This window comes from Cololabis saira, chromosome 5 (genome assembly GCF_033807715.1).
Source record: "Cololabis saira isolate AMF1-May2022 chromosome 5, fColSai1.1, whole genome shotgun sequence".
In the NCBI taxonomy this organism is placed as follows: Eukaryota; Metazoa; Chordata; class Actinopteri; order Beloniformes; family Belonidae; genus Cololabis; species Cololabis saira.
In genome coordinates, this window is record NC_084591.1 from 35,022,004 (window position 1) to 35,036,428 (window position 14,425).

At 39.1% G+C, this 14,425-nt stretch overlaps 1 protein-coding gene across 1 annotated transcript; it reads left to right on the forward strand.

The window, feature by feature from the left end:
• Positions 1–2,634: 2,634 nt before the first annotated feature.
• On the forward strand, positions 2,635–13,506 carry usp3 (ubiquitin specific peptidase 3). Its single transcript, XM_061721803.1, has 15 exons — positions 2,635–2,973; positions 4,170–4,230; positions 5,050–5,187; positions 5,422–5,505; positions 5,755–5,830; positions 6,059–6,138; positions 6,834–6,947; positions 7,255–7,368; positions 9,280–9,429; positions 9,737–9,843; positions 9,932–10,012; positions 10,106–10,224; positions 10,371–10,484; positions 11,565–11,632; positions 12,287–13,506. The coding sequence occupies exons 1-15, from the start codon at positions 2,886–2,888 to the stop codon at positions 12,741–12,743; spliced, it is 1,851 nt and encodes a 616-aa protein (XP_061577787.1). The 5' UTR covers positions 2,635–2,885; the 3' UTR covers positions 12,744–13,506.
• Positions 13,507–14,425: the final 919 nt, after the last annotated feature.

A 14,425-nucleotide genomic window follows, 5' to 3' on the forward strand; every position in this document is an offset into this window, starting at 1 on the left:
ATGACATCTTTTCAGCCATTTCTAATGATAAAGACACATAAAAAGATCTGAAGATCAACCTTTGACAACAACAAACAGACCTCTCATCAACCACGTGTTGAATGTGTTGTCATTTTTTCAATGACAGGACCGAAATAAGAGATTTATTTTTTAATCACCCCCAAATATGGTAGCTTTTTTTAAACAGGTATTCCATTAATCTCCTGACAAATAGGATTATTTTAAAGGAAATTTGTATTTATTTTTAACTCTGAAACAGAAGAGAGATCCGGGATACAAGCTACTGTCTTACACACCGGGCGGGGCTGGAGGGGAAGCACGACAATAGTTCTACACGTTGATAGAATAGCGAACATGAATAGAATAGAATAGAATAGAATAGAATAGAATAGAATAAGCTTCTTTTTTCCCCTTGTCTGCACACATATTAATGATTGATACCATGACGGTAGAAACCAAAAGCATACATAAGTGCTTAGAATAGAATAAGCTTTATTGGCTGAGTATGAACATACCAGACAGGGAATTTGTTTTCGTTTTTTTTCGCTCACTGAACTCAGATTTAAATAGTTACAAACTGTAATAGACAAATGGCTCTTATTAACACAATTTAAAAGTGAAAGGTGCAGCAGTATGAGGTAGTCATGGTTATTGAAAGGTGCAATTTTTACAGCATATGATTGTGGTTATTATTATTATTATTATTGCACAGTGATTGATTACTCTGAGACTCTGAGTGATGCATCTGAAAAATTTCCCTTCTTATGTCTTCGCTTTTAGCACTTAAGCACTTTCTGTGAAGCACTTTGGTTGCGGCTCAGCCATTTGTATATGTGCTATATAAATAAAATTTGACTTGACTTGAGAGTTCATCAGAGCAACAGGTTGGGGGAAGAAACTGTCTTTGGAGGTTTTGGCTACAGAGCTCTGTAGCGCCGTCCAGAGGGGAGGAGTTCAAACAGACTGTGTCCTGGGTGTGTGGGGTCTGCAGAGATGTTACCTGCCTGTTTCCTTTTTTCTTTTGGTTTGTTTGTTTATTCCTTTTTTCTTTTCGCTGTGTATCTTCTTTGTTTTGTTTTACTCATTGGTCGCTCAGTGCTCTTTGATGAAAATGTTTTTTTTGGAATGTACAATGTGCCTTGTTTTTTTGTAAATTCAATGAGAAAAAAAAAACAAAAAAAACCTGACTGTTTCCTGTTCTTGGACAGGTACAGGTCCTGGATAGATGGGAGGTTAGTCCCAATTATCCTTGACTATGTAAAGAAGATACAACCCTTTGTGCAGATGACTGACTAGTGACTATTATTAAATGCTTATAAAATAGCTGGATTTGACTGAAAAGATACCGCATCCAAATATCATACAGTGTACAACAAAATTAAGTGGTGAGATGACACCAGCAAGCCCATAAACATCATAGAACATCATATAGTGTTCTATGATGTCTAATATAACCTTCTACGCTGCCACTGTAAAGGACAGGAGCAGGCTGCAGCGTATCATCCGCTCTGCAGAGAAGGTGATTGGCTGCAATCTTCCATCTCTCCAGGACCTGCACGCCTCCAGGACCCTGAAGCGTGCAGGAAAGATGGCGGCAGACCCCTCCCACCCCGGACATAAACTGTTTCAGACTCTTCCCTCTGGCAGGAGGCTGCGGTCCATCAGGACCAAAACCTCACGCCACAAGAACAGTTTTTTCCCGTCTGCAGCTGTCCTCGTCAACAAGGTCCCGATCCCCCCTCTCTCCCGTCTACCACGGTCTGCCCCCCCCATCCCACTCTACGTTACATTAACGTAAATATTCCAACCCTGTAACATTTGTACAGACCCCATATTGTACATTTCTGTTTATATTGTTCATTTCTGTTTATACATTTTATCTGTCATCTGTCATCCTACGTCACTTTTTGTAAAGACTCATATCCGGCACTTTTTAATCATCATATTGTACATTTCTGTTTATACATTTTACTTTATTCTATCTCTTATTTTATCTCCATATATTTGTTTGCTTTTATATTTTTATTTTTACTGTATTGCACCAATCACCACAACAAATTCCTTGTGTGTGTTAACAAACTTGGCAATAAACCCCCTTTCTGATTCTGATTTCTGATTCGCTGCGTTCCATTTACCTCGGAAGTCGGAACTGGGAACTGGGAATGACGTCACAGCCGAGTTATCAGCGTTCCAGTTACAAAGTAGGTAAACAAGTTTGTAGTTCGCATATATCACATGAAAAATGTAAATTACACTATAGCAGCACATATATGCCGAACAATACTTGTATACGACTGATTTAGTGTGACCAAAACTAGAATGAAGTGCTACGAATTTTTACAGAGCTCTCTTCTACTGTTTACAACCGGGGCAGCCATCTTGGAATGTGAACTCGGGGGTGGTGAAGACTCTCCCACTTTCCCAGTGGGAAATCCCACTTCGAGGGGCGTTCCAGTTGAAAATTCCGACTGGGAACTGGGAAATCCCCACTTCCGAGGACAAATGGAACGCGGCATTAATTCTATGAGCAAGCCTACGTCGTAGCAGTGTAAACGACGCCGGAAGTCTAAAAGATGTTTTTCTCAGCCGCTGTTCGTCTTTGATCTCGCCCCGCCCACATGATCCCGACGTCACTTCCTGGAGTTGTTTCCATTTGTTACCACCGCATTATTCACTGAAAACAGCGTTTACTCTTTTATCTCAACACACCTGAGGGCAGCACACACGTCCGTTCGTCTTCTGCGAAGTTTTACCCTCCTGAAAATGAGATCCGTGTAGCAGTTTAGCGGACGTGGTGTCGACGTGCGCTCCCGAGCAGAACCAGTGGTTCCGCTAACGCTGGCCGGCTAACTATTGTTAGCTCCCCGGTCCTGCAGCTGGTTCTGATGGAGTGCCCTCACCTCACCCTCAATGTGGGCTACACAGACTCGTCCAGGTTCCCCAACGGCACGCCGTCCTCCTGGTGCTGCAACGGTAAATGATCTGAACCTTCTAGAACTAACGGAAATGAACCGCTGTTCTGACAAAACATGCTACCTGATGGTTTTCTACCTTTGCAGAGCTACAATTGTACTGTGTTTTACTCCCTAAACCACTTCCTTTCCCCCCAAGTGGTCCTTGTCTCTTGCCAGGCCGTCATTGTAAATAAGAATGTTTCTTTTTTTTTTGGGATCAAATTTTTATTTCTTTTTTCCATTTTCTGAAAAAACAACATGGGGCATGTATATGATATTTTAACAAAAAAAAAAACACCGATACATAACAACAAATGAATAGATAATTGTAATAACAAAAAGCAAATACAAGAAAAAAAAAAGTAATGCCCATATAATTAAGTATAACAATGCAAAATTAACACATAAATTAAGGGCAAAAAATAAATAAATAATAAATAAAAATAAAATCATAACCCCAGACATTACCCACCCACCCTCTGGATCCTATTGAACAAACCCCATTAAGCAGTTTTAATTTTTGCTTATTGAGGTAAAAGGGGGATTTTAGTTATACATTTTAAGCATAACTGGATAACATGAATGTTTCACATCAGTAAAGCGATACCTAAAGAACCTTAATCACATTCAAATTATGTATGACATTATTTTATATGCAACATCTCCCAAAATAACCTATGATTCCTGGGAATATGAACCCATAAATGTTATAGTCAAAGTTCCTCTGGTTAGTTTTGGGTACAAATTCTCAAGAAAAGCAAAGAATGTGTTTCTTAATGATCTGCCTGGTTAAATAAAGGCCAATGACTGAATGAATATCAAATAAAACAATATAATTGTTGTTTTTTCTTCTCTCTTTATCGTATAATGTTCACAAAGTGTAATGCAATTCATGCAATTCATGTCAAGGGTAGTGTATTTTGAAGGATCAAATACTCAACATCCCATATTATCAATTTTACATTGTGCAAGAAATGATGGACATGGCAATCAAACTTTGAAAATCCACTGTGCGCATGCGCAGAACCACAAAGTAGCATTTCTCGGCAGGTAGCAAGGTTTGGCAGAACACCGGACAACGTCACAGATCAGGAGAGCGCAGCTCCGCCGCGGCTCAGAATCACAACACAGCGGCTGCGTTTTGTCCAAGTGTCACAGGCAGGAGTTGTGTGTTCAGAAGCAGGTCGTTGACAGGGTTCTGTGTTCTGTGTCCAGCTTGCAGGTCCAATAAAAGCCCGTGGATGTGCCTCACCTGTCTGATTGTCCACTGTGGGCGGTGAGTCGCTTTTTCCTTTAAGACACCTAATACTTTTTAGCTCTCTCTCCAAGAGACAGTTTGAAGCCTGTCGTTGTGTAGACAATAAAGCAGTGGCTTGGAGTAAATTCTCTGCAGCTGAACTCTGATTAAACTGAAGTGATGATGATGTACTTCCAGCTATCAGCCAGTTTTTAGGTGATTTGAGTGTCTCTTTTAAGCCCAGCCTAATAAATCTTGGTGTTGTCTTTGACAAAGACATGTCATTAGAACAAAACTCTTTTGCTTTTAAGAGCAAACTTAAAACCCAGTTGTTTCTCCAACCTTTTAAACATTAGTAGTGAGAGGGTTGTATGACCACCATGTTGATTTTATGTACTTTTATTCTAGGAGCTTTTATCGGTATTGTCTTGTTTTTATCGTATTTCTACTTTTATTGTAGGGTTTTATTTTTTATTGTTTTATTTTTTGTGAAGCACCTTGTGACATTCCGTTGTCTGTGAAAGGTGCTAAATAAATACAATTTACTATATAAATAAAATGTGTGAGACTGAAGGACTTACAATGGCCAAGGAAACAACTTCTATGTTGTGGTTAAACACCTCAAAGGGAAATGTTAGGAGAGGTGTAGATATCAGTTTAAACAAATGTCTGATCAAGTAATTGAACTCTATGAGAGAAGAATGTCTGCTGTCAGGCACAAATTACAGCCTATTTTCATATGTTTTTCAATCCCGCTGGATATAGATGTTGAAATATAAGTCCCTTTAGTAATAGTATTTCTAGTAATATAAATGTTTTTTCCTGGTGTTTTGCTATATAAAGTTATCTTTCTTCTAGATATGTCAATGGACATGCTAAGAAACACTTTGAAGACAGCCAAGATGTTGGCGTTAGTCAAAGGAAAGGTGACAGACAGGAGAAAGAGAAAACCCATCATTCTGTGTGCATGGACTGCAGTAACTTCAGTGTCTTTTGGTAAGTGCCCCAAATGTATTCATATCTATAAAGCCTGCTAGGCCTTGATCTCAAAGGTTTAACAAACAGTAAGGCTGTGGTAATCAGAACTAAGCATTTATGAATGTATACGTTTTCAAATAATTATATTGAAACTGTAGCAAGGCAAAACATCATGTAATGTTTCTCATGATTGTCTCTCCAGTGTGTTAATAAGATATGTATATGTTTAACATCATAATGTGTGTTTTAAAGTTACAGATGTGATGACTTTGTTGTCAACGACACCAAACTTGGACAGGTGCAGAAAGTGAGGGAACATCTTCAGAGTTTAGAAAAGTAAGTACCTGTTTCCAGAACTGATGTCTGTAGTATTTATCTGATGGTTTCACCCTGTCATAACTACACTTGTACCCTTATTTGGATAAAGATAATTAAAACTGGGAATGTGTCCATGTTTGACATTTTAAAAAGAGACGACTCAAGATGTACATAGACCTGCAAGAAAATCTGTCGAATAAGTATTATTGGATGTATTGAAACAGTGCTTGAATAAAGAATTAATGTTCTGTTTATCTTTTTTTCCAGTTCCTTGCACATGGGTGACAGACAGAGGAAGAGAAAGTTTCAGGAAAGTCCATCTTCCGATGGAAAAAAAGACAGTGTAAGTAATACTTTTAAAAGTATTAGGTCAAATTTTCTTTTTACATGTCTGTTTTTACATGGTTCCCAGTACAATAAGCCTCAGATAGTTTTTATATGGCTGTGCAGAAAGTAAGTATTAGATACTTACATTTTCTTTGTCTGAAATGAGAGCACTGTATGCTAAAAATTCAAAATAAATATACAGACAAATGCTGTACATGCTTATGCAATCACTTGTGTTTTTCAGGACGTAGTGGCTTTAGGTGCAACAGGTCTGCGGAACCTGGGCAACACATGTTTCATGAATGCCATTCTGCAGTCCCTAAGGTAAGACTGTGCTGAGGGAGAGGTGGGTGGGTGGTAGAGCGGCTGTGCAGCATGAATCAGTCGCTCTGCCCCTGTAGATCTGGGGCCCCACAACCAGTCATCCTTTATTAATATAGTCTGGGGCACAGTCAGGGGGATTATAAAGACTGTTTGGAAACAAGACTCAGTCAAGGTCAGGCTTCCCAGCAAACACACGTTTGCCTCATTGCTAAAGGATTGTTCTGGTTCGTGTTAATGTTGACGTAACGGTGATTAGCACTTTGTAATTGAAACATATTTTTGTTCTTTTCATTTCATGTATGTAGTTTAAAACTATTTACATCATGTACACTAGAGGCTTTCTCCTGAAGTATATACAAAGATATTGAGATTTACATGTAAACACTTTAAGTTCCAGTTATAGTGTCACCACATCACTGTCCACATAAACTCATAAACCCACAAAATGTGGAAAAACTAATATTTCTTTCTTTTTAATTTTCTTTTACACATTTCATGGTTCAAAGGTTAGCAATAAAAGTCTTAGAAACTGGCATGAAATCAGCTTTAACTGAATATAAGATACAAATGCATCTAGGGTATGTCTGTGACAGGCATGGATCCATGATAGCTCACAAATTTGATTCTTGTCATTTGTACCTTGTATAGTATTGTATTAATTTTCCCCTCAAAATCTTTTTTTATGATTATTACAGCAACATTGAGCAGTTCAGCTGCTATTTCAAGGAACTGCCTGCAGTGGCTCTACGCAGCGGTAAGACGGCAGGAAGAAGGATGTACCACACCCGCAGCCAAGGGGACAGCAGTGTGTAAGGTCCTCTTCTGCAGGAGGGAGAATTAATGGACATTAATCTGTTATTCATTTACGGTAGTGTAAAGTTGCCACAAATTCAAATTTATGTGAGGGGAAAAAAAACGTCCCCAGAAAGTTGTAATTGATAAATCCCTCAGACATGTTTGCATCAGTAAAGAAGTGTTATATCATAATCTGATACAAGTCAAAGAGTGTTCATTAAGCCTTTCATGTGTGTTTTTTTTTTTGTGGTGTTAAGCTTTACATCATAACATTGCAGGATGTGCAGACTGATGCTAACTGGGTTGCTTTTTGTGGAACAGATCTTTGGTGGAGGAGTTCAGGAAAACGCTTTGTTCCTTGTGGCAAGGAAGCCAGACAGCCTTCAGTCCAGACTCCTTATTTTATGCCATATGGAAGATCATGCCAAGTTTCAGGTATTCCAACACTAACAAAATTTACTGCTGGTTCGGGCTGCAACTCACGACTATTTCTCATCGTTGATTAATCTACCTATTATTGAAAAAATTAAACAAGGAATCAGACTATGAATTGCACAATAGGTTATACCCTTTCATTAAGCTATTATGTTTTAAAATTAGCCGAAGATTGTAAAAAGTTTGTGCCAACCAACAAGTCTTCGTCAAAAATGAGTGATTTCTTTTTTTTTTTTATACTTGTGTGATGAACAAACTTTGTTTCTCATAAGACAAAAAAATAAATGATCAAAGAGTGGGCAAAGTGCTTGTGTGTTTATACACACGGAGGCCAAGTTAAAACCCTTTATGGCCATCCTGTGGTCGCCTACGGGATTTGACAGAGCTCTTGTAACAATAACTCCTAGAAAATTCAAAAACAACCGGATGTGAAAGAGGACATGAAGTCAGTCAGTGTGAGAGATGAGGATGCAGAGGATAGAGTTAGGTGGAGGATGGCGATTTGCTGTGGCGACCCCTGAAGGGAACAGTCGAAAAAAAAAAAAAAGACCCAGCAGAGAAAGCAGAGAAATGAAGCTTCGCATGGATATACTAGTCTTTACGGCGCCGCCAGATGTTCCTAAGTAGGACCATAGACAACATTCACCTGCGTGACGCGCATGTTTTTACAGTCTGTGGTCACACATTTGTGACATAAGCTTCTCACTGCTATTACTCCTAAGTAGCAAATCAAACACTAACCATTTCTGAAAGTAGTAAACAAGAGCTTTCCAATGATGTACAGTTTTGAGTACTGAGAGTTTTTATTGTGTTTTGGATAGTTTCTGAGATGGTTGGGTCTTCTGTCCTATTCGCACTGGATCAAAATTACCCCTGTACCTGCAGTAACTCTGTAATGACCCCCAACATCTGTATTTAGTTCCGTAGCCTGGATAAGTAGAGTCTGGGTTTTAGCCGGATTTACAGTAATTGATGAAGTTGATTTAATTTCTTTATGTTTATCAGCTAAAAATATCCGATCATTAAACTATATGAGCTGGATATAGGCTGGGTTTGTAACATAATATGTCACTGTGGACCGCAATTGCCAAAATTACTGCGGGAAACAGGCAGAGAAGGTGAAAGGGAGGATTAAAAAAAAAAAGAAAGATCTTTCTTTGAAGATTCCAGCCTGCATTACTGACATGTGCATTCGGACAGGGTTAAAAGTGTCTCATGACTTTGGTGTTTGCTGAAGCAGGGTAGGTACTTTGTGGTGGACTTTTTACTTTAGAAATCAGACACGGCGCATTCGGGTGGGATTAAAACCACAGACGTCCTCCATGATTATGACAAATCACAGCAGGTCCCCAGATAATTTGAATCCTGTGCGAATGGGGCATTAGTCTCAGGAAAAAACATGTTAAGCATGTTTTTGACTGCGCGTTTGCAATTTTCTCTGCTTCCTGCTCACGGCATTGCTACGAATCGATGCACTCACACAGACACGTGGATGAGCTCCCACCAGCGGACAGACAATATGTATATGAAACAAAGAAAATATGTATATGAAACAAAGAAAAGATGTATATGAAACAAAGACAAAATACGTTTTTGAATATTATGATTCTGCTTGTATTGACCGAGTTCATTAAAGGAAACATTAACACCGTTATTCCTTGAAGAAGTGTTGTAAATTCAACAGCATGAAAAAGGCGTGCGATGACGCAAGCAACTGTTAATTGATAATTAACTAATTAATTAATCGATTTCTCTAATTTGTCAATTATTCGTTGCAGCCCTTCTTCTGTAGCTGAGGGTTAAATAATTTAATTTCAGCCCCATGTTCTCTAAATGTTGCACTTTGTAAGCATGATGCATCAGAAATGGTTGTTTGGTTGCAGTGATGTAATTCCTTATGTGTTTGTCCAGAGGTTACCAGCAGCAGGATGCCCATGAGTTCATGCGCTACCTGCTAGACCATCTCCACAGGGAGCTCCAGTGCAGCCGCAACGGGGCCTCTCACCCAGTGGCGCCGCAGGATGGAGTCAGACTCACTTCCGCTGACCGCAAATGCTGCATGTGAGTTCATCTGACTGACCTTTGTTGTTTCCTGTTTCAGCTGTCCAACGGCTGAAACAGGATTGGAGTTAATATTGACCTGTTTAAGATATATTAAGTCATGCTGTCAGTGTTCGTGACATGGCTCAAAAGAAAATCTTTCTTTTTTTTTTTTTAATTCCTCTTTAAAATGCCATATGATCTGTTAAACTGGGCCATCTTCTAAATATGTTATTTAACAAACTCTTGCTGTTAACAAACCTTGGAAGATTATAGTGTATGAGCATTCACTGATCAAGGCAATGTTACATGTTTTCATCCTGTACAGAAATGGGTCTCCCAGTGTTGTCACATGTAGTTTCGGTGGTATTCTTCAAAATGAAGTCAACTGTCTAATATGTGGGACAGAATCTCAGAAGTTTGATCCATTTCTTGGTAAGACAACAATGTTCAGAAGTAACTGCACAGAATCCTCTAGATGAATGTATGATCCACCCTACTGACAAGTGTTTTTGTGACTCAGATCTGTCTTTGGACATTCCCAGTCAGTTCAGACAAAAGAGAAGTAAGGACCAGGAGGCGGGTCCAACATGCACCTTACGTGGTAGGTGGTTGTTTTATTGTTTTTTTTACCCGTCAGCTTCAACATACGGCAGTGAATTTCACAAAGGCTTCTATGTGTGCGCTTGTCCTTTAGACTGCTTACATAGCTTCACAGACTTGGAAGAACTTGATGAAACAGAGCTGTATTATTGCCACAAGTGTAAAAAGCGTCAGAAGTCAACAAAAAAGTTTTGGATCCAGAAGCTGCCAAAGGTATAAGAAAAGTTTGTTTTTTTTATTGTATTTTTCCATAATTTTTGATGACTTATTCTATAAAGCTGTGGTAGCAGTGGTGGAAGCAGTGAGTTTGGGGTATTATTGAGGTCTTTTTTCTTTTTATACTTCTTTCCAAATTGCAGGTCTTGTGTCTGCATCTAAAAAGGTTCCACTGGACTGCTTTTTTGAGAAATAAGGTGGACACTTATGTGGAGTTTCCACTGAAAGGCCTGGACATGGGGGGCTACTTACTTGAGGTGAGTTTGGTTAAGGAGGAAATATTGATCATTTAAAAAAAACAAGACATTCCAACAATTCCTTACATTTTCTTATTAAACTTGTAATACATGGAATAACTTTACTGTAGTTCAATCAATCACAGACTCATATTTATAACTAGACTGATATTAATGACGTTAAAACTACTCATTTGTGAGTAACACTCAAAACACCCAGTCCACAGTTACGGTTGATAAATCTTAGTACATGTCAATAAAGCAGTTAAAGTATTTTGAGCTCCAATGTTTGTCAATGTTTAAAAATTAAATAAATGAAATCCATAGATAAGATTACTGAAGTGGAAATATTGGTATTTACTCATACTTCTAGGAAATGTCACATTATAGTACAAGAAAATGTATAAATAAAAAAATTGAGCACTCTCCACCAGTGACTTTGAGAATAAAGACAACATATTGCTGAAAACACTGAACTGTCACATTATTTTTTGGGGTTTTCATAGATTGAGTTGCAGCCAAATTACTTTTGTTCGCATTGAAATATGGGTTTCAGTTTAATTTAAAGGAATACTTTCTTACATTTACGAAGCATCATTCGGGTTGAGCCTCCATCTGTTTCGCCACATTATGGCAGACATCAACAATGATGAAGCTACACCCAATATCACGCACAGGTGACAGACTTAAAAATGTAGTAAATATTGTTTGCTCCAGTAACTTTTTAGTTAAAAAAAAAATATCCTTGACCTTAATCACCTATAAGGGGACCAGAGTTAAAAATGGCAAAGGTTCCTACAGTAAGTGCTACTTTAAGGCTTTAGAGAAATCAAAAGACATCATATTAACAGGTATACATTTTAATTACAGCTCCGTTAAGCAAACTTGGGATTAATTTCTTTAAACTCCAACCTCGTTTGATAAGCAATAATTTTGCCTTTTGGGCAGTCCAAATACTTTTACGTTCTACTTTTCTGCTTTGGTGTCAGCCTGGTCGAAGGTGAGATGTCTGGTTTCTTGTGGAAATGATGTGGCCAGGTGGTGTGTCTGATCGGATGCAGTTTCCCATAAATCTCACCTCTTCCTCTTCTATGTTTGCAGCCAGGAAAGGCGCTACCAGGGAGCTGCTTGTACGACCTTGTTGCTGTGGTAGTGCATCATGGATCTGGGTAAGCAGATGTTTTCCATCTTGAATTCATGACTTATTAATCACATTTTCTCAAGAAAATGGTCAAAGTGATGGTGATTTAAAAACATTTCATTGCTTTGACGTATCCACGTTTAGTAACTAATTAGAAAATGTATTAGCCAGAATTATATTCATTACTTCTGGCTTATCTGCTTAATCTCTTATTACATGTTGCCGATTTAACAACCACTTAACAGCAGTTTTGTGTTATAATTTGATGTATCTGACTTGTTTAAGAGCTTTTTTGATGGTAGCATTTCTAAAACGACACTAAAAGATCTAGTTATCGTCATGTGGCAGCCAGCTCTGCTCATTGTATTGTACTCTACAGTCACTCAAAGACTGCACAAACAATTAAGATCCAATTTTCTGGAAAGTCTTTGTGGACAGCCACAGTTTTAAAAATTCATGCAACTTCTAAACACTGAAAGGGGACTGAGAAGCCTTGAAATCGCATTTAAATAAGCCAAGAAATCAAAAAGTTGCTCTCTTTACTGTGGCCTCTAGGTGGCAGTATTGTGCCGCTGTTGTTGGCCACCTGACTGGTGCTTCACGGTCTGAAGGACTAATCAGCAGCAATAACTGAAGTCTGGTAAAAGCTAGAAGTTACAGTGTGAGTTATGTTTGTTTGCAGGGTTGGATCAGGGCATTATACCGCATACGGCAGCCACGAGGGTCGCTGGTACCACTTCAATGACAGCACAGTGACTCTGTCCAATGAGGATGCATTGAGGAAGGCGAAGGCCTACATCCTCTTTTACGTGGAGAGGACTGGTCAGGCCTCTGACAAGGTTGCCACAGACAGCACGGCGACACGTGCAGCCGACGTAAACACGGCGGCCACAGACGGCGTCTCTGCAGAAGTGGCTTCTCAGGACAATTGTGCAGCAGATGCAGAGGTGGGTTTGACGGATGGGGCTACCACACACATGGATACCTCTGACGAGGAAGCTCAAGAAGATGTTTGCAAAGACATGGCTGCATTAAATGAGGCTGAAACACCTTCAGGCGGCGCTGCAGCCGACGGGGAAAGCTCAGAGCAGACTGGAACAGAGGAAACTCTCAAAGCTCTACAAACTGTTGCACCATGATTCTGTTGGATGCCTGAGTTTAGCTTGTCATGTTGGTTTTACCTCAGCCACATTTGTGATATGTCACAGTATTTTATTATTATCATAGTTAATTTCCCTGTTTAATGTATCTGCATCTGTACTTGTCGGCCTGCAAAAAAGTGTCATGTTTAACTTGCTTAATTTTAGCATCTTTTTTTATAATTCTCAGTGTACTCTCCAGATGAGGTAGACTTGTCTATATGAAATACTTTTCAAAGGTAATTGTTAAAAGGTAATGAAGTAAATGCTTAGCCATGGAAAGTCACAGTTGGTCCAATGTTCAGTGAACTGAGATTCATAGTGTCAAGAAACCATTGTAACAATATTTGGTATTTCTGTTGTTTCCATATCTTTAAAGCCTCGTAGATCTGTTTTCCAGCTGTTAAAGGACTTTTGATACGTAGGATACAATGCATTTGACTTAGATGTGCACATTAGGGGGTCTCCAAGGATATTTTAGCTTCTGGAGGATAAACAATGTTGAAGAAATTATAATTACTGATAGTTTTGTCTGTGTTAGGAGGATGGAGTGTCACTGAACATTTTGTATTGTTCTAAAAGGGGACCTAGTGAAATTGACATTTTTAAATGTGTACAAGCTAAGTTTGTCATGACAAAATACTAAGGAAAATCTCTTATTCATATGTTTGCATTGTAATGTTTTAAGTAATGCTTTTGTTGTAATGAGCCAGCAGACTCATGGTAACCTCCAGTTGAATATAAAGACTAGACAGAAATACAAGGGCTTTTGTATCTACTCTTATTGTTCCAAGCAGCAAAAAATATTTTTATCCACAAGTTGCTACATCTTGTTTTTAAAGTCCAAGACAGCTCCTTATTTCATGGCCAAAGTCATAATAATAAATGATGAATTTTAACTGTATCCTCTTTCAATAAGGACAGTTGGTCCCTTTTCTCTATTTTTGTCATGAGTGCCTCGCTTCTTTGATTTTCATACGGTAGACACTATTAGACCAGGATCTGAATTATTAAATGCCAAATACAGATGTCGTCATACCCGTAATAGGACTTCTAATGGCAAGCAGCCTTTGATATGTTCAAGTACAAGTGTGGAGGAGGCAGGCGTTTTTCCGCCAGCCTTAAGCGAAGATCTCCACCCATACCAAGGCTACGTGCATATTGAGCATCCCTCGAGACACGTGCCAACCACGTAAGCCCTCTCAGTCGGTCAGGAACAAACACTCCTGTATGCAGAGGAACAGCTGCTCTTCATCACCCGCTCACAGGCAGCTGTGAGCTCGCCACTTTGTCCCCATTAATGACACAAGTGCCCCCTCCCCACCCTCCCTGCACTAATGTCTAGCTGCTACTAATGCAGCGTGTGTTTGATCGCAGGTCTGATTGAGGACATTGTGACACAGAGACCGAACAGAATGTTGTCAGCCCCAAACTGGCATTTCTTATTGTCCTGCAGCTTTTTTCAGAGCGGTCGCTGATTATAAGTGGAACAGGACATACTCAGAATGCAATGTGGAGCGATTACGTTATATAATAATAAAAAATAAAGTATTTTTCTTTCAGCCTCCAGTGCATCCTCTACAGTCCCATTGAACAGACCGTTTAAAGGTTTGCTGTGTTTCTGGGACTTTCACTCACATGTTGGAGTTCGTAGGAGATGACCATGGATGCATTTGTCACCA

What these genes read in the sequence shown, in the direction of transcription:
- usp3 (XM_061721803.1), top strand. Translation starts at nt 2,886, where the DNA reads ATGGAGTGCCCTCACCTCACCCTCAATGTGGGCTACACAGACTCGTCC. An exon ending in CATCTTCAGAGTTTAGAAAA is followed by an intron (nt 5,506 to 5,754) that starts GTAAGTACCTGT and finishes CTTTTTTTCCAG; the next exon opens with TTCCTTGCACATGGGTGACA. An exon ending in GTAGTGCATCATGGATCTGG is followed by an intron (nt 11,633 to 12,286) that starts GTAAGCAGATGT and finishes GTTTGTTTGCAG; the next exon opens with GGTTGGATCAGGGCATTATA.